This window comes from Mustela lutreola, chromosome 5 (assembly GCF_030435805.1).
Source record: "Mustela lutreola isolate mMusLut2 chromosome 5, mMusLut2.pri, whole genome shotgun sequence".
Lineage (NCBI taxonomy): Eukaryota > Metazoa > Chordata > Mammalia > Carnivora > Mustelidae > Mustela > Mustela lutreola.
In genome coordinates, this window is record NC_081294.1 from 436359 (window position 1) to 454217 (window position 17859).

Here is a 17859-nt window from a genome sequence, read left to right on the forward strand (position 1 = left end):
AACTCCTGGTTTAAAACCTGAATAGACCAGATTCTTCACCCCCAGAGTGACTGCTCGCCCCTCACAGGGAACTGGGCCGGGCAGACGGGCTGGAGGGGACTGGGGGAGGGAGGGGCCGTCCCCCTCCCCCCTTCCCCCCGCCCCCACACGCCAGCATGGCGCCGGACACGGTGCGGCTGTGGCGGCCTGGGCCGTGGGCGTGCAGGGCACTCACGCCAGGATGGCGGACAGCGACAGCATCTCGGAGGTGAGGTAGGACAGGTAGGAGATGACGAACACGAAGCCCGGCTCGATGATGCGCACGTGCTTGGTGAAGCGCGTCACCAGCGACAGCAGGAAGGCAAAGGCCACGCCCACCAGCGTGCCGCCCAGGCTCACCACGAAGAAGGACACTGCGGGCGAGGGCGCCAGCTGAGCCGCCTCAAAGGCCCTTTGTGGCCGGGCGCGGCTGGCCCGCGTGGGCGCGGGCGGCTGCCCATCCAGACCCTTCCTCCCCGGGGGTTGCCTGGCAACCCCAGAGAGGCGCCAACCCCCCGGCAAACAAGAGGCCAGTCTTCCCCCGAGAGGCCGGCAGGCATGTGGGGAGCGGGGAGCCCGGGCCCCTCACCCATCGCGGAGAAAGCCCGAGAAGGCAGCCGCGGGCAGGCTTGTCCCTGGGCCCCCAGGACAGCCAGGCTGCCATTGTCCCTTCCCAGAGAAATGTTCACTCAGGGCCACGGAGGACACCAGGTCCGCGTCCTCCAACCAGACATGCTGGTCTCGTGGGACAGCAGCCCTTGCCCCCCCAGGACCCAACGAAATTGTGCGCCTGAAACACGCTGGGGACAGGAGGGAACTCTCACTGAAGCTTCCAAGTGGAAATGCCTTTTCCTACACAGGCTGTGGGTCCCAGAGGCAGGCCTGGTGCCAAAGCCTGGAGCTGGTCCCCATGCTGGAGAGGAGACAAGGCCCCCACCGTCCCCAGACGCACGGACCCACCAGCCACACACCTATGCCCTTCACGCAATCCACGCCAGTCACCTTGTCACCACCCAGCGTCACGAAAGATTCAAACACGTTGTAGAGGACCTGGGGACGACAGAGAGACAAGATGACATCGGGTCAGCCCTCCCTGACTCGGGCCCCAGGCCTTGAGGACTTGGTCTGGATGGAGCAGCCGGGGGCAGCCACCAAAATTCACAGAGAGGAAAGCGTCATGGGGCAACATGGTCAATCAGACAAAGGCCAGAGATGAGCCAACAGGTGGGCTGGAGAGGCAGAAGAACTTTCCAGAAGGAACTAGAACCTTCAGGAGCAAACCTGGCCTTCTCCGGCACTCAGCAAAGCACAAGGCCCCCCACCACATGTAACTCTGTTTTGTCTTCCTAGATGAAGCCAGAATTTCGTTTCTCGTGACTGCACGACTGCGCCGACTCCTGGTCGTGGGACGTGCATGTCCTCGTTTCAACGGTAACCCGTCCAGACGTGCCAGATGACCGTGGGCCGAGCTCAGCCTGGCACTGTGGTGTTTCCCGGGCCTCCTGACGACGCGCCGCTCCACACGCCGGGCCGAGGGGCTGCTGTGGGCCACGAGCCCGCCTCTCCAGGTCTGCTTCAGGGGGCCAAGGACCCCAACAGGCAGGGTGTGCAGCAGGAGGGATGGTGGGCTTGAGGATGTACTGGTCGGGGGGCAGGGCCTGGGCCTCCAGAGGCCTTGAGGGCTGGACCCTGGCTCTGGTGTCTCCACGGAAATGCAGCGGGGGCAGAAGGAGCCTCCGGTAGGGCTGTGTGGGGAGCTCCGGGGCTCGGCTGGGGTTCGTGCTTCCACAGAGAAGCGAGGCCAGGGCACAGAGCAGCACAACCTCTGAGGGGCTGTGGGTTACATTTCTGATCAAGCTCCAAATTAATCTCCCATTCCCCGGAGAACCCCTTCTCTGCTGCGTCAGAAATCAGGTGCAGCACAGCCGTAGGACTTCCCAGTCTCCTGAACACTGATGGGACGGGAGAGGGGGTTCCTTGGAGACGCCACTGCTACAGACAGATCTTCGTAACCTGTTGTGCGTGCAAAGCCCCGGCACGAGGAGAGGGGCTGGTGGGGCCCGGCCCCCGGGCCCAGAGCAGCTGCTGGAGACACAGCGCGGCTGACCCGCGTGGGAAGGACACTCCGTCACCCAGAGCTCGCTCGCACGGAGCGCGTGGCCCGGATCAGGGCTAGATTTCGAGAAGTCCAAGCCCTGGGCTGCTGGGATACATCCCCACATTCTGTGATGTCTCTGCTCCGACCAAGGCACCTGCAGCCTCGCACCCAAGCCGAGCGAGGGTCCTCCAGCCCCTGCCCGCCCGCAAGGGACCTGCCATGCTCCCTCCTGAGGAGACATCAGCCTTCACGCACGCACGACCCACGCTCGCCAGTCTTCCTTCCTTCGTTCTGACGAGATCCTCCCATTGGCCTCTCCGTCGGCTCCCTCCGGGGACTCGGGAACGGGCAGCATGGAGTCTGGGCCCAGAGAGGCGTCCTGCTCTGGGAACCTGGCGGCGGGGCTGACAGGCGGCGGGGCTGACAGACGGCGGGGCTGACAGGCGGCGGGGCTGACAGGCGGCGGGGCTGACAGACGGCTGCCGCGAGGGCAGGAGAACGGACGATGCGGGAGAGGGACACGTCCCTCTCTGTGAGGCGGGGGAGGTCGTGGCCAGGGGCCGGCATGGGAGATGCACAGAGATGCCCCGTGCCAAGCCCCAGAGCCCGCCGGGCACCCACTCACCACAGTGACGGCGTCGTTCAGCAGCGACTCCCCGAAGACGATTATGAACAGGACCTCGTTGACGTGCACCTCCTCGAACACGGCCAGGACGGCCACCGGGTCCACGGCGGCGATCAGGCTGCCGAACAGGAGGAAGTCCAGCAGTCCGACGTTCAGGTCCCCTGCGAGACAGCGGCGCCGTCAGCGAGAGCCCTTCGGGGCCTAGAATGAGGACCTCGGAGCCAGGGACACTTCCTCCCCTCGGCCTCGGGGGGCTGCCTCGGACCGCTGCCCCGCTGACGGCTCTGTTGGAGGCCTCTCAGGATGGGGACTTGGGTTCTCTTAGCTCTGGGGTCGGCCGGCTCTGAGAACCTGGGTCACGCGGCCTGCCGCCCTCCCATGGGCTCCCACAGCCTTCCGGAACGGTGGGTCTCACCCCAGTGGGGACTGACTGCCCTGCTTCTTCCTTCCTCTCCCCGGGGCCTGGCTGCTCCCCTCTGGGGGGTTGCTACAAGCAGACGAGGGGCTGGGGGTGCCCGGCCAGGCCCAGCATGGCATCAGAGCCCTGCCCTGGGCCGTCTGCTGTCTGGGGACGCAGGGGTCTAAGTGCTGGGGAGAAGGTCGGGGCTTGACGGGGGATGGGGGGGACGGCCTACCTGGGAAGTGGCTTCTCAGCCCAAATCAGAGCAACAGGACAAGCCTCAGGGGAGGGGGGGGGGGCGGGGAGGGTCAGGCCTCACAGGGTCTGGGGAAACCTTGGGGCCTCCAGCAGGAGGGTTTCCAGGCAGGTCTGAGGAGGAAGGGGGGGGGGGGGGCTCGGCGAGGAGGAGGGAGAAGAAGGGACCGGGAGGTGCAGGTCCTCCGAGCTCAGCCCGGCTCGCTCCTCGCAGGGCCCCAGGGTCGAGCCGAGGGGCACTTTCCAACTTCTCTGTCTTTCCAGGTCCAGCTCAGTCTCAGAGCCGCTCTGGGTGACAGCCCAGCCCAGCAGCTGTTCTCCCACAAAGGCTCAGACAGCCGCCTGTGGTCGCCTGTACCCGCTCTGTTCGGGACACACACCTGCTCTCAGGGGGGCTGGTTGGAGGAAGACCTCCTCCCCGGGCTGAGTGGGCGTAAACAGACCCCAGGGGGCAGTCAGGCCTAGGCCGTGGCAGAGGCCCGCCGGGATGGGGAAGGGGGAAACCGTATGGGCTGGACGCCGGCCCGTTCAGGGCCAAGGGCCGCCTCCAGGTCCAGGACGGGGGGCTTCTGCAGGAACCTTCGCCTCAGGGCCAGGCAGGGCCCCTGAGAGAAGGTGGAGTCTGTGGAGGGGTTCCTGTGAGCTCTGAGAACCCCACAGCCTAGTGCCACAGTCTGGATGTTGCAGTGGTGACAGAAACCAGCTCCCAGTGACTTTAAAATGTCCCTTTTGGAACGGGACTCTCAGGATTCACTCTCCACCTCCAGATGCTGTGGGTCAGGCAGAGGCGGGAACAGTCCTTTCTGCTTCAGATGCCAGGGGGTCCCCGAGGCACACCCTCCTTTGAGGTGTTCCGTCCTTAAACGCCTCCCGGCTCGATGGCCCCTCAGCGTCCACAAGCCCTGACAGACTGGTGGTCCATTCTAGAAGCCGGCGTCCAGGCAGCAAGTGCCACAAGCCCTGACAGACTGGTGGTCCATTCTAGAAGCCGGCGTCCAGGCAGCAAGTGCCACAAGCCCTGACAGACTGGTGGTCCATTCTAGAAGCCGGCGTCCAGGCAGCAAGTGCCACAAGCCCTGACAGACTGGTGGTCCATTCTAGAAGCCGGCGTCCAGGCAGCAAGTGCCACAAGCCCTGACAGACTGGTGGTCCATTCTAGAAGCCGGCGTCCAGGCAGCAAGTGCCCCAGCTCTAGCAGCAGCCTGCTCTCCTCCCGGGTGGGACAGTCCCTCACCCACAGGCTCTTCCAGGGCCCGACCGGACTGTGGGCTCCCGACGACCAGCTGTGGGCTCCAGGACCCTGTCTCTACCACAGCCAAGAAGGCCTCGGCTCACACCCCTCTGACAGGCCTCTCTGACTGACCGCCTACAGCCTCTGCAGGGCCAACCCCCGGCGTGCCCGTCCAGAGGTCCACCCAAGATCCTCACTGCCGGGCCTACCTGCAGCCTGGGCTAGGCTGACCTGTCCTCAGCGGGTGCTCCCTGGCCTTGAGCCGCCCCTCAGAGCCCGCCTGCTGGTCTGCAGAAACAGCCCAAGCTCCCCAGCCCCAGCAGGCTCCGGCTCCGGGAGTCTGGCGAGAGGACAGACTCGTTGGCCCCCGGGTGCTTTTCTGCTCCATGACGTTGCCTGATGCCCTCCCTCGGCCAGCCGCGTCCCGAGAGCCGAGCACAGGCCCCCTCAGGGCCTCCTGGTCCAAACCCTGGGACTTTCCTCTGCGTCCAGGGACCGGAGGGGCCTGTCGTCTTAGCTACGGCCCAGCTATCTAAAGGCGTCGCCGATAGACGCAACCGAAAGCACCAGAGGCTTCCTCGCCCACAAGGTCTGGCGGGGCGCGCTCGGCCCCATGTCACCCTGGGGGGTTCTCCGGGTCGGGCCTAGGGATGGTGCCAAACAGTCGCCGAGGCTCAAAGGGGCGTGCAAGTTCCCACGGGCTGAGGACAAAGTCCTGCGATGGCACGTGGGCCAGAAGAGGCGACAATTCGCACCGGGCCCTTTGGCCTCTTTTTCTCTGTGCATGTCCTTTGTCACCAAGGCCCCAAGGCCCTGACCCCCCCCGGGGAGCGATGTACAGACCTCCTTCTGTCACATGGAAACCACTGTCTGGGCCCACCCCTAGGAGTCTGGTCCACTCAGGTAGGATGTTTGGGGCCAAGGCTGAGCGCACAGACGGGCGTCCAGGTGCCGACACCTGCTTCTCCATGGTCGCCGCCAACGCCAGGAGCTCGCGCTGCACAGCCATGTCACGGACGGGCAGCAGCCCCAGCACGGGCCGTGCTCTCCCGTGCAGGCCTTGGGGGAGCTCCGGCCTCACCTGCTCTAGTTTCCCAGGTGGATAATGGCTCACGCCCTGGTGGGCGGGGTGCCGCTCGGCTCTTGGCCAGGGCTGAGTTAAGAGCATGGATGACAGGAGACACGGGCTGGGGAAGCTGCCGTGGACGCACAGACCCCGTGACCCAGCGGCCAACGGCGAGGCTTCTCCTGCAGGCTTGGGGGGAACGACCCAATCTTTGTGCTCAGGCCCCTGTGTCTACCAGGGGCCCTCCACCTAGCCTCTGCCAGAGGGCTGTCCCCACCCCGGGTGCTTGGTGCAGGGAAGCGAGCCCCAACCCCACCTGCGGGGAGGGACAGCTGCTCGGCTACCCTGCCCACCTGCTAACCTGGTTGGACAAGATTTCATTCCCAAGCAGGGCACAGCCTCAGCCCGGAGATGCCAGACAGCTTGTTGTTTACTAATTAAACCTTCTTTTTAACATACCAAGGCGGCAAGTGAACCCACCACCGGGGTTCGTCACCCTGAACACCCACCCCTCCCCGGGTCTGGACTGTGTATCTGAGCTTCCTTCAGCAGAGCCGCCCATGCCCTGCTCCTACAGAGCCCGCCCCGAGGACCCCACCCCGAGGATGACCCTGTCCCAAGCATCCACCACCCCGCGGACGCCCCCCTGGACACCGTGCCCTCTCACCCATCAGGCCGCTGAGGAAGACGCCGTAGAGGGACAGTCCGGTGGTGGCCGCGTTCCACACGGTGCCGACGACGGCGTACAGCAGGATGGTGCCCAGGTTCCCAAAGAAGAGCCGGTTGGGCATGAAGTAGCCGGCGTCCAGCACGATGGGGGGCAGCAGGTAGAAGAAGAAGACGGTGGGCGTCAGTGTGAAGGAGGCGATGTGGTCGGCGGCCCAGACGATGCCGCCCAGCACCAGGCCCAAGACGATGAGCAGTGCGCTCTCGGGGACGACACTGGTGACCTTGTGCGACAGATGGAAACCTGTGGGGGAGGGTTTCCATCAGGGCAGGGCACGGGGACCCCTCCACGTGGGACTGGGCGGGTCCGGGACCCCTGCAGGCCCCTGCCCCACAGGCGGGTTTCCTTCTGGAAACACAGAGGCTACAGGCCCGCGGGGCTGGAAGGCTCTGCTGGGGACGGACGACCTCCTGGGCCTCCCAGCTCACACCTGGGAGGGGTCGAGCCAGTCCCCTCTCTGGGGTCTGCTGGGGTCTGTGGACGCACAGGCCAGCAGCCTGGCAGGGGCTCTGCCAGCTCACAGGACAGACATCTGGGTCTGCAGATGCTTCCCTCTGGCCCCGGTCAGCAGGGGTCTCGGGGCCAGGGCCCAGGGACCCCTGCCCTGGGGTCTCGCCTGGGCAGCCCACGAGACTGGTGAGGAGGTGGGCTCGGGGGAAGGGACGGCCTCCTGTGACACAGTCCCTCCGGAGGGGCAGCTCCAGGTCCTGAGAACTGGAGGCCTGAGCTGGGGGGCAGAGCCCAGGGCACCCACAGCCCCCAGGCCCCACATGGCCCCTTCCGGCCCTCTGGATAGGGCTGCCCGCTGCAACCATCAACCCTCCAACCTCATCCAGCTCGTCTGGAGGTGCTGGAGCCATGCCCAGCTTGAGGCCTGGTGGCATTTCCCTGCCTTGGGGGGACTAGCCCCTTCCTGGCTCTCCGGAGGACACAGGGAACAGAGCTTTCGGGGTCAGGGTCTCGCGGGTCCCCCACAGACACTAGCTCCACAGCCGCTGTGCAAGCTTGCAGGGGTGGAGGAGACAGAGGGGCCCCAGGCTTGAGCAAGCCAGTCCCATGGACCTACGGGGGGCCATTTCTCCTGTTTGGAGACTCAGGAGAGCAGTGAGAAGAACCCCGATGTTGACCCTGACTTCACCACGACTGGGATGCGGACCAGAGAGCCTGGCTCCAGCGGCCTCTGGGAGACTTGGGTAATTCCCTTCCCTTTCGCCAAGGCTCTGTGCATGGAGAAGCCTTCTTGGAAAGTCAAAGGAGGGCTGTACTCTGAGGTGTCCCAGCTGCCCGCTGACCCAGCCTATTTTGGGAGGCTGGCCCACTGGGCCCGGGGGATTCTGGTCTCACCTGCCCTCGCCTCCAGGCTGCCTGCCTGAGCGCAGCTCTCCCTCCCTGGCCTGCTGAACGATGGGGTCATCATGGGGGTTGGATGCTGGCTCTGGAGGAGACTCCCTGAGGGCTTGTTCTGTCCCTCCTGCACGGTCCCCCACGTCTGCTAGAGAAGCAGATTGCCAGTGGCCCACACAGACCCTTCTCAGTGTGCCCCAGTGTCACCGACGCGCTTGGTCACTGTGCTCTGCGAAGGACCAGGCCTCTGCGTGTGGAGGCAGAAGGGGTCAATGCTTCTGGGACCTGAGACTCTGCTGGGCATCTGCCCCCCATGTCCCGAAGGCTCTTGACTCTCCTGAAGCCCCGCCACGGCCGCACTCCCTGTATTCTGTCAACTTCTGATCTTCCTTCTGAAAATTTTCACACTGCTCGGTGAAGACAGCGCCCTTGCTCCCCAAGACAGAGCCTCCCAGGAGGTCGGCGAAGGAAGGCCCATGGAGGGAGGCCGGGGGGGAGGCCCCGGGAAGCCAGCACCTCGACACTGCCACGTGACTGACGATGACCAAACCACACCGGGGCAAGTGCGACAAATGCACGAGGCAGTGGCCGCCAAGAGTGACGGATGGCAGGTTCCTTAGAAGTCCTCAGGGCCGCCAGCCGGTCGCAGGAAAACATCCTGAGGCTTTGGCCTCACTGTGGCGTCCTGGCTCTGCCTGCCTGAGCCTGGAAGGGGCACGGGGTGGGCTGAGGAAAACAGGTGTCCAGCACTGGGCTCCCCGGGCCTGGCTCTCCTCACACACAGCCGGCCCAAGGCTCCTTGGCGGCACATGGTGCCCCAGAGGTGGGCTCAAGGGGCTGACAGCCAGCAAGCCTGTCGAGGGGATGCTCCCCGATGCTTTGGGGGAGAGGGAGCAGCACCCGAAGCCCTTGCCAGTCTGAGCCCTGCTGCGGACCCCAGGCTGCAAGGGCTCTGCTTTCTAACAGACCCCAGCACGGGGCTGTCACAGCAAGGTCTGGGGTACGGGTCCCCTCTGTTGGGAGCCTCTCTGTTCATTTGTTCATGTCCAGAGACAGCTGGGTTCGTAACTCCCCCTGTCCCAGCGGGCTTGGTGCCCAGAAGCTGTGTTAACGAAGCCCCTGGTCCCTGTCCAGAGCCAGTGGTCCTGCAGGTGGGGCCCTCTTGGGGTCGCGCTCAGCTTTGGCCTGCATCTTTGTCCTCGGCAGGGCGGCTGGCAGGGGTGCCTTTCTCTGGGGTGGACGCCACGCCCTCCCCTGCCCTCATGACTGTCCACAAACCCAAGGCCATGGGGACCCCTTGTACTGACCACCACGCTTCTGCTTTCTAGAAGGTGTGCCCCCTGGCCGGGCTGCGCAAGGGGTCATGCCTGTGACAAGCTCCTGGATGCTCCTCTCGCCTCTCCAGTGTCAGGACGTGGCCTCTCTGGGCTGGCTACCGAGCAGCACCAGCGTGTGGGCCTCTCCGAGGATGGGGTCCACAGCGTGTCCTCACGAGCTTGGAGCACCATGGGTAGCTTCAGGCTGGGATCACTGCATGCCCTCGGACTGCTGGCAAGCTCCAGAGCCGGCCTCAGGTCACGCTGCTGAGGATTCAGGCTTTAGTCACAGTCTCTCCCCAAGTTAGAGATTCACACGGGATCCTGATGTGGTCAGTTCGCCGCCGGTGCCCGGGACCCGGCTTGTCTAACAGGAGGACACGGCGTGGACGGCAGGGCCCAGCCCTTAGGCACGTCCCTGTGTGGCAGCTGTCACCAGGCTATCTCATTAACTTGGGAATCGGGCGGAGGAGAGACCAGCTGACTCCAGACCCGGTGCTCCCGCTCCAAAGTCAGCCCGGAAGTAGACAGAGAGAGCCGGAGCTTTGTACTCCCCGAGAACCCCAAGCGCACACGGCACGGCAGGCAGGCGCGGGGGCCCAACCTCCGGCGCCCTGAGGCTGGACACACCGCGTGAGCGTGGGCGGCTGGGTGGCTGCAGGCGTGCGCGTTTCAGTCCAGAGCATGTCTGCGACCGAGAGATGCACCTGTGACAGCTGCCCGCGCGGGGGACACAGCTGCCCACGCAGGGGACACAGCTGCCCGCGTGCCGGGCAGGCCAGCAGCAGCGTCGGCTGGCGGCTTTGGTGTCGCTGTCCTGTTCTGAGGCAGCTGTGAGCATCTCCCCACACCTGGGGGACAGTCCGTCCCTTCTCTACGAGCTGCTTGTTCCTGGCACGCGCTGCTCCTTCGCTGGGGGTGCGGCCGCTCGTGCCCGGGGCTGGTCCCCGCTCCGTCGGGGTCGAGGTGCGGTCGCTCCCGTTTTCCCTTCCTGCGCGGCTTCAGCGGCTCAGACGTCCGTGTAGGGAAACTTGCCGGCCCTGCTTTTGTGGCTCCTGAGTTCAGTGCTCTGGAATAGGCCATTTGCATGTCTGTGTGTCCTGACCCACTTGTAAGGTTCCACTTGGCTTTAGCAAAGAAAATCTTTAAAAATCGTTGTGAAACGGAAGGACTCGCCTAACCCCAGAGAGAGTCTCCCTCACCGACATCGGCTCCTGAATCCCCTCGCTTCTCTGCGCTCACACCACCCTCCCCGCTCCTCCTCTGCCCCCGCTGGCTCGCGTCTTCCTGCGGCGGCCCGTGTCAGGACCAGCCCGCCGGGTAGGGTCCTGGGGTCGCAGACGCTGGGGCTCTGAGAGAGCCCAGAGCTGGGAACGGGGTGGCCTGGGTTTTCTGTAGCTCACCCCAACGGGCACCAGTTTCCTGTCTGGTCCGTCTGTCGGGAGAACATTTCCGTCCAGGAGGACAGCCTCGCAGCAAGGACAGGTCTTCACGCTGACTCCCGTCTCCCCTAGTGCTGGTGTGTCCCTTCGGTCTCTCCCTGTGGGGCAGCTTCCCACGGACTCCCCACCGTCCGGCAAGGCGGCCCGTCTCAGGTGTGCGTCCACAGCCACACCCAGCGCAGTCCTTGACGCCGGGGCAGAAGGTGGCGAGCACCCGGCCAGCAAGGGAGGCTCCCCTCTGGGGTCGGTGGCGCCCAGACCGCACCGTTCATTCTCTAGACCGGCCGCCCCGGCCCCGCCTGTCGTCTGGTCCCTGCGGCCCCCGCGCCTGTGGCAATCTCTCAGACCTTCCCGCGGGCAGCCGCTCACGCTAAGTGCTCCCGCTCCCGCACTTGCCCAGCCTCTGATCTCACACCGCGTGCTTCCCCACGAAAACACTCCTGAACCGGTTCCCTGTTCCATCTCCTCTGGAATGTCTGCGTTTGCGCGGACACTTTCCTGGGGTGTAAGCTCTGTGGGAACTTTCCTTCTGTTTCTTGGGTCACATTTTCGGCCAGGTGGGGTCCCTTCTCTCTGCACCATTGGCACGGCCGCCAGGCGCTTCTCTGTCCTGTCGGGACCCGACCTCACTTGCCCTGCTTTCGCTGATGCGGAGTCAGCCTTCTGCCTCGGATGGGCCCACGAGAGCTGCCGATCGGGGTGGATGCTGCTGTCCTTGTCCTGTGGGCCGAGAGCGTGCAGAGGGAGCCCCGGGACCCTCGTTCCGGGCTCCCAGCTGGCAGGTGGGCAGCGTGGCCCCCCACGGGAGCCGTTCCTTCCAGGCTTGGCCCACAGGTGCCACGCAGCCCTGTCAGGAGGGAGGGGGCCAGTGTCGAGTGGCTGGGGTCTCTGGTTGGGAATTCTTCAAGAGCGAGTCTGGCTGGCCAGAGACTGGCCGGGCCTGTGGCGGCTCTCCCCGTCACCTGTGACCCCTTCAGATGGCAGCTGCATTGTAATGAACTAATTAAATGGAAGCCTTGATTGATTCTAAGTGGCAATTTGCTGGTGGTTCAGCCATGAAGCACATAATGGGCATTTTAGGAGCTAGGAGGCCGAGTTCTGCTGGAGGTGCCCTGCGGCTCCTGTTGTGGGCTGGGAACCTGGATGGACCCAGTAGGGACGCGGCTCCCAGCTGGGGCGAATCCTTCCCACAACGCTGTACGTCACTGGGTCACCGTGGAAATCCCCGAGGCAGGGTGGGGGCTGTGGATCTCTGTCTACAGCCCGGCCCCTTGGCTCTGCAGCCCTGCTGGCTGGTCTGGGCCTCTGAGGAGCAGGGAGGACAGGGGTTCGGAGAGCAGGAACGGGGTGCCAGGCACCTCCCCACGGTCCCTGTCAGCAGAACACCAGGACCTCGGTCCATGCTGCAGAGGCCACGGGCTCTGGTGCGCTTGGCCACCAAGACTACAACGGTGGCTGGAAAGATCCTAATTCCCTCCCAACTTTTGTCTGCTTCACCTCCAAAGACAGAAGGACCCAGCAAAGGCAACCCTGAGAGGAAACTTGGAGCTCTGGGGCCTCCACATCTGGCCTGCCCCAGAACACAAGCTGCACACACAGAGAGAGGCCACGCGCCCTCAGGGTGGCCATGACCTTGGGAAGCAATCAGGTGGTGCGACCTTCCACGTCAAGATTCCACGGCCTTTGCTGGGGAGAAGCCAACCCTGGTGGCTGGAAGGGCAGAGGACACGCGAGGCTTCGAGGAGCCGCGACCTCGAGGAGCCACGGACCTCTCCCTCCGTGTGTCTCGCCGAGGGGGAGGGGAGCCCGTGTCCCGCACACGCACCCGCTGTGCTGCGAGGCGCGCCGGGCCTGGCGGCGGCAGGGCAGGAAGGAGAACGCAGATCCGCAGAACAGCGGCGGCTCCCCACACGCTCGAGGGGCAGCGGCTGACCAGTGTCTGCGCCCGCTCAGCAAATATTTGAGGTGCTAATGCAGGAAAGCACGTGTGCACAGTCCCAGGACGGACACGAAAGAGTGACAAGGACAGGAGAGGACAACGCCAAAGTGGGCCAAGGGAGCGCGGACCGCGCGGGGACGGGGAGTGAGGTGGGGCTCCCCCCGCCCAGCACCGTGGCCGGTGCCTTCAGCAAGGGCACGTTAACCCGCAGCTAACTGACGGCTGAGGCCGGGAGAGTCACACCTAATTAAGCACAGACGCCCGGCTGAGGAAGGCAGCGACGCGGGAACACACAGGTTTAGCTGTAATTACGGAGCCCCGGCCGGGTGCGGAAGGTCAGGAGGCGCCCGCCGGCCAGTCGGCCGCTGCTGGAGCGCACCCGGACCAAGTGGGTGCCGGGGGCTCCGCAAGGTCATTGCCGACGGCGTCACACCCCCTCGGGATGCAGCTGGGCCCCCGAGGTCAAGCCCGACCATGGCCACCGCCTCCAAGGACCTTAACAAAATTCAGCTGAGTCCACGCAAATGCAAGAGCACAGTAAATCCTCTGGTTTTACTTTAACGTGTCCCAGTCAAGCCGAATGAACGCTGCCCGACGGGGTGACCAGACCGAGCAGGGCAGACCTTCCCGAGAGAAGAGTGTGGAGCGCTTAGGCATGCTCGGGGGACCCCTTCACTCAGTAATACAAGCAAGTCAGGGCTGGACCTGAAATGTCACACACCGAGGTCCATAGACACACATGCACACACAGAGACACAGAGACACACGCAGAGACAGACACGGACATGCACTCCCGCAGGGGGGATCCCAGGACCCGCTCTACAGACCGGTGTGGGGTTCCTCCAGCACTTTCCCAGGATGGGGCTGCCTCTCGGCCCCTCCCTGCTCCACGCAGAGAGGCACAGACCCCCTCGCTCTGACCTCTGTGCCCCCTCACGAGGCAGCAGGTGGGGTCACAGGAAGTGTGTCCGCTGCCAGCCTGGGCTGGAGGTGAAGATACTGACAGTGTCCTCAAATACTACCTCGCTGACCCACAGGCCGTGGCCGCAAGGGTGTCGTGGATGAGTGCTCTGAGCTGTCGTCAGACGGGCCAGCCCGGCCACTCCCCCGGCTGGGCCTGCTTCCGGGACCCTGAGCCGAGCTCTGAGAGCAATGGGGCCCTTTCAGGACTGGCCCTGCTGCTCACAAACCAAAAAACACTTTAAATGTTGCAGACTCACAAAACTCAAGCAGACTTTGTGCATTTTTTAAATTAATAAATGGAAATTGTTGGGGTGCCTGGAGGCCGCCTCTGCCTTCGGCTCAGGTCATGATCCCAGGGTCCTGGGATCGAGCCCCGCATCAGGCTCTCTGCTCAGCAGGGAGTCTGCTTCCTCCTCTCTCCCTCTCTCTGCCTGCCTCTCTGCCTCCTTGTGATCTCTGTCTGTCAAACAAATAAAATCTTAAAAACAAATGGAAATTGTTAATAGTTCTCTGGGAAGAAGCAGTTTCTTCGTTCTGAGCTACCATGAACAACAGAAGTGAAGACAGAAGGAAGGCTGGGCCCCAGCCTGCTTCAAGCACTAGGGAGAGACCCAGAGCAGCGCTTCGACTTCTAGAAAAGCCTCCTCCTGTGTTCAGAGGTGTCCACCCCACAGGCTATCCCTTGTAGGGTGGGCAAGACAGTGAAGCCGCGCGGCAGATGTCATCGGTCATCCCCCGTGCACCTGCAGACACGCACAGTGACTAACTGTCACGAGAGCCCATGAACCTCCAGGCCCACAGCTCGTCAGGCCGCCCATGATGGCGTCATTCTCCCCGACCGCCCTCCCCTCCTCAACCCTTCTGGGGCCGGCTGCTTCTAGAGCGTTCCGAGTATAAAGAATCACGTGCTTTAGGCTTTGCTTTCTTATGATTTCATGGTGGCTCTAACTTAAAGATTTGAGAGCAGGATCTCTGACAATTATAACTTTGGGGCCAGACACCGGTGGGGTGGACCCAATGCACCATCCACCCCTGGAGAACAGCCAGCTAAACACCGTGGAGAGATGGACAGGGACACCGGAGGGCTCCAGACCTCGAAGGAAGGGGCGGCCTGTTTTCTTTTTTGTGTTTGTTTTTCTGACTTCCCTGTTCTTTACGGCTTTTTCCCAAGGACAAGCCCCAGCCCGGGTCTTGCGGAGCCATTAAAACTCAGACAGAAGCGTGTAGTCTCATTGGATCAACAGAGTGAGGACAGGGCCAGGCACGGCTGAGGCCACTGGGCAGCGTGAGGCCAAATCCCACAGGCTCTGCAGGAACTCTGGCTATATTCCTGGCTGAGCCCTGAGCTGCACACAAGAGGGACAAGTCCCTGCCTCCCGTCACTTCAGTTTTGGTCCATTCCTCATCAAATGGCAATGTGACAAACAGCTCTGCACAAATTAGAACTCTCCAGAGGAACATAGCCAAACACAGAGTCATCACAACGTCAGAGCCGTGATGTCCTGGGAACACCCCCAAATTACCACATGATCTGAAGAAGCAGGAAAATGGGATCCACACATCCACGGATTTCTCGAGATGATCAAGACATTGGATTGAGCAGACACAGGTTTCAAAGGAACTACTGTAATCATGCTCAAGGATGTAAGGAAAATATACTTCTACGGAATTAAAAATGGTAAAGCTCGGTAGCAAAACAGAACAGGAGTTGGCAAATTTCTTCCGTAAGAGCCAGACAGCAAATTGCACAGGCTTCAGGCTTCCCCGTGTGCCTGCGGCGGCTCAGCCGTGGCGAGAACCGACACGATGCAGGGCGCGGTGGGCACAGCTCCGCCCCAGGAAACGTCCTCTACAGAAACATGTGGCCGGCCCACGTGCTGCCGTGCGCTGCACCCCAAAACAGAAGAAATCTAAAAGAAGCAAATGAAAATTCTAGAGTTGAAGAGTTCGATCTCTGAAATAAAAGATCCCACAGAGAGACTGCACAGCCGAGACAGGAGAAGAGATCGGGCTCTCCGAGTCAGAGGGCTGGAGGTGGTCCCACTCGGGAGCAAGGACGAAAAAGGTACAGAGTGGGGAGAGCCTCAGGGCCCAGTGGGACAGTGTGGAAAGGTCTGATGTGTGTGTCAACGGGACCAGAGGGGAGGCGAGTGGGGACGGGGTGGGGAAAAATCTGAGAAAGTCATGGTCCCAAATGTCCCCAGTTTGGCGAAAGACATAAACTCATAGATTTGAGAAACCCTTCAGGCCAGATTTCTGTTGGATCAGTTTCTATGGATCAGTCTTCCAGGGATCTTGGAGCAGGTCTGAGCAGAACTGAGGGTCCAGGGCAAGAAGTGGGGCTGGGGAAGGGCCCGGGCTCGGCTGGGACCATGGGGGACAGCCGGCAGAGGGTTACGCCGAGCCCCTCGGGTCAAGCTGACTGTACTGAGGGCCGTGCCCACCGGGCAGGGCTGCTGAGCGAAGGTGGGGCTCAGCTCGTGGGGACCCTATGTGACAAACCCGTTCCCTGGACTCCAGCCGTGACAGGCACGGGAGCCAGCGGGGAGAAGGCGGCAGGACAGCCGTCCCCGCCGGAGTCACACGGCCCATCACTTGGGATGTGGGGAAGGCCGCAGAACTGCAGGGACCCTGTGACTCTGCTTCCCAGGAGGAGCGTCCCCTGCCCTGGAGGCTGGACGGACCGGAAACGGCGTTCTTCTCCGGGGTTTAAGCTGATCTCGGCCTGGGGGCTGGCTGGAGCTCGGGACACCCAGCCTGAGCAGCGGGTCCTCCGGAAAAGCCGCGGGCACTAGGATCTGAAGCCACTTGACTTCGGGGCGGGACAGGGCTCGTGAGCAGATACTCTGTAGGGGGGCAAGTTCAGGTCTTAGCGACCTTTACATCTTCCGGTGAGAATTCCAGTAAGGCCGTTTTCTCCGAGGACACCTTCTGCGCAGATACCGGGTGGGCAGGGTCCCAGGGTGCTGTGAAGGGAGCCCATGGGCACTCGTGTGGGCTGCCGTGGCCCTGCGGTCTCCACTGTCAGGGTGTTCCTAGCGCCCGCCCCCGAAGCCGGGACTTCGTCACGGGCCGTTCCCCGGGCGCGGAGCAGCAGGAAACGCCGGCAACTGGTGACTCCGGGCGGATGTGGCCTTGCAGGAGGACAAAGCAGTCCCTGAGGTGGGAAGACCACAGGCCAGCCGCCGGCCCGGGTGCCCGGCACAGGCGCCAGGTCCTGAGAGAAGCTGGACTGATGGATGTGGGCAGACGGCGCCGTCGGGACACTCCTCACGGCCATGGCTCTTGTGTCCCCCACCTCCCGCCATCCGCGCCAGATGCAGGAGCATCGGCGGCGAGGGCACAGCCTGCAGGGCGCGCGGGCTGGGAGCTGCCCCCGAGGCCTCGCCCTGAGGCCCGCCTGAGAGCTGGGGCCCCCCTGGGAGCCGCTCCTTCCCGGCTTCTGCTCCCAAGGACCTCAGCAAGCTGTCATCACTTTATGCCTCTGGACTTGGCTTCCCCGTGATAAGAGGATCATCAGGTCCCTTCTGGGATGTTGTAAAATGAAAGTCAGGATCTCACAGGGACGTGGGTCACGAGCCTCTGCCCCCAGCCGGATGAGAACAAAAGCGGAGATGTCACTTATGTTCTGTATTTTCAGTTTTCTGGTCTGGCCAACAGGAAGGAGGGATATGAGGATAGCGGGCGTGGGTGCCCTGGGGTCTGCATGCCTCAGGCGTCCTGCTCCCATGCACATGGGCCCGGGCACAAAATTTGGGTGGAAGATGTGAGGACATAGAGAGCATGTGGAGGTAGGACAGGCTTTCTGGGCCATCTCCTCTGGCCAGAGCCCCCCAGCCGGCAAGCGCACATCACAACTCCTTCCCGCCTTGGGCATCCATGCACACATCCTGGACAAGGTAACTCAACCTGGGTCAGCAAAGCCAGGGGCACAGGGCACACGTGCTGGCCTCGCTGGGCCCAGGGTGGGGGCACTCCTAGATGTGGCCTCTGTGCAGAGAATCCAGGGAGTGAGTGTAGCGAGGCTGTGGGGTATGCGAAATCAATTCGTTTCCTATAAACCAGCAACGAAGGCACGAATTTGAAATTTAAAACACAATGCCAGGGCGCCTGGGTGGCTCAGTGGGTTAAGCCGCTGCCTTCGGCTCAGGTCATGATCTCAGGGTCCTGGGATCGAGCCCCCCATCGGGCTCTCTGCTCGGCAGGGAGCCTGCTTCCCTCTCTCTCTCTCTGCCTGCCTCTCTGCCTACTTGTGATTTCTCTCTGTCAAATAAATAAATAAAAAATCTAAAAAAAAAAATTAAAAAAAATAAATAAATAAAACACAATGCCATTTATATCAGCACCCAAACCAAACAAAAAATTAAAAAAAAAAAAACACCTTAGGTATGAATCATACAGAATACGTCCAAGACCCACATGAGGAAAATTTCTA

The 17859-nt window shown here is 62.8% G+C and overlaps 1 protein-coding gene across 5 annotated transcripts in view; it reads right to left on the reverse strand.

The window, feature by feature from the left end:
• The window catches only part of SLC9A3 (solute carrier family 9 member A3), a 45161-nt gene that overhangs the window by 12608 nt on the left and 14694 nt on the right, over positions 1 to 17859 (reverse strand). For all 5 annotated transcript variants that reach the window (XM_059173547.1, XM_059173543.1, XM_059173542.1 and 2 more), the window contains exons 2-5: positions 6361 to 6663; positions 2742 to 2902; positions 990 to 1068; positions 215 to 392 (exon numbers count right to left, since the gene is read on the reverse strand). In XM_059173547.1, coding sequence (XP_059029530.1) covers positions 215 to 392; positions 990 to 1068; positions 2742 to 2902; positions 6361 to 6484 — 542 coding nt within the window. In that variant the 5' untranslated portion in view covers positions 6485 to 6663. The remainder of the gene's footprint in view (positions 1 to 214; positions 393 to 989; positions 1069 to 2741; positions 2903 to 6360; positions 6664 to 17859) is intronic.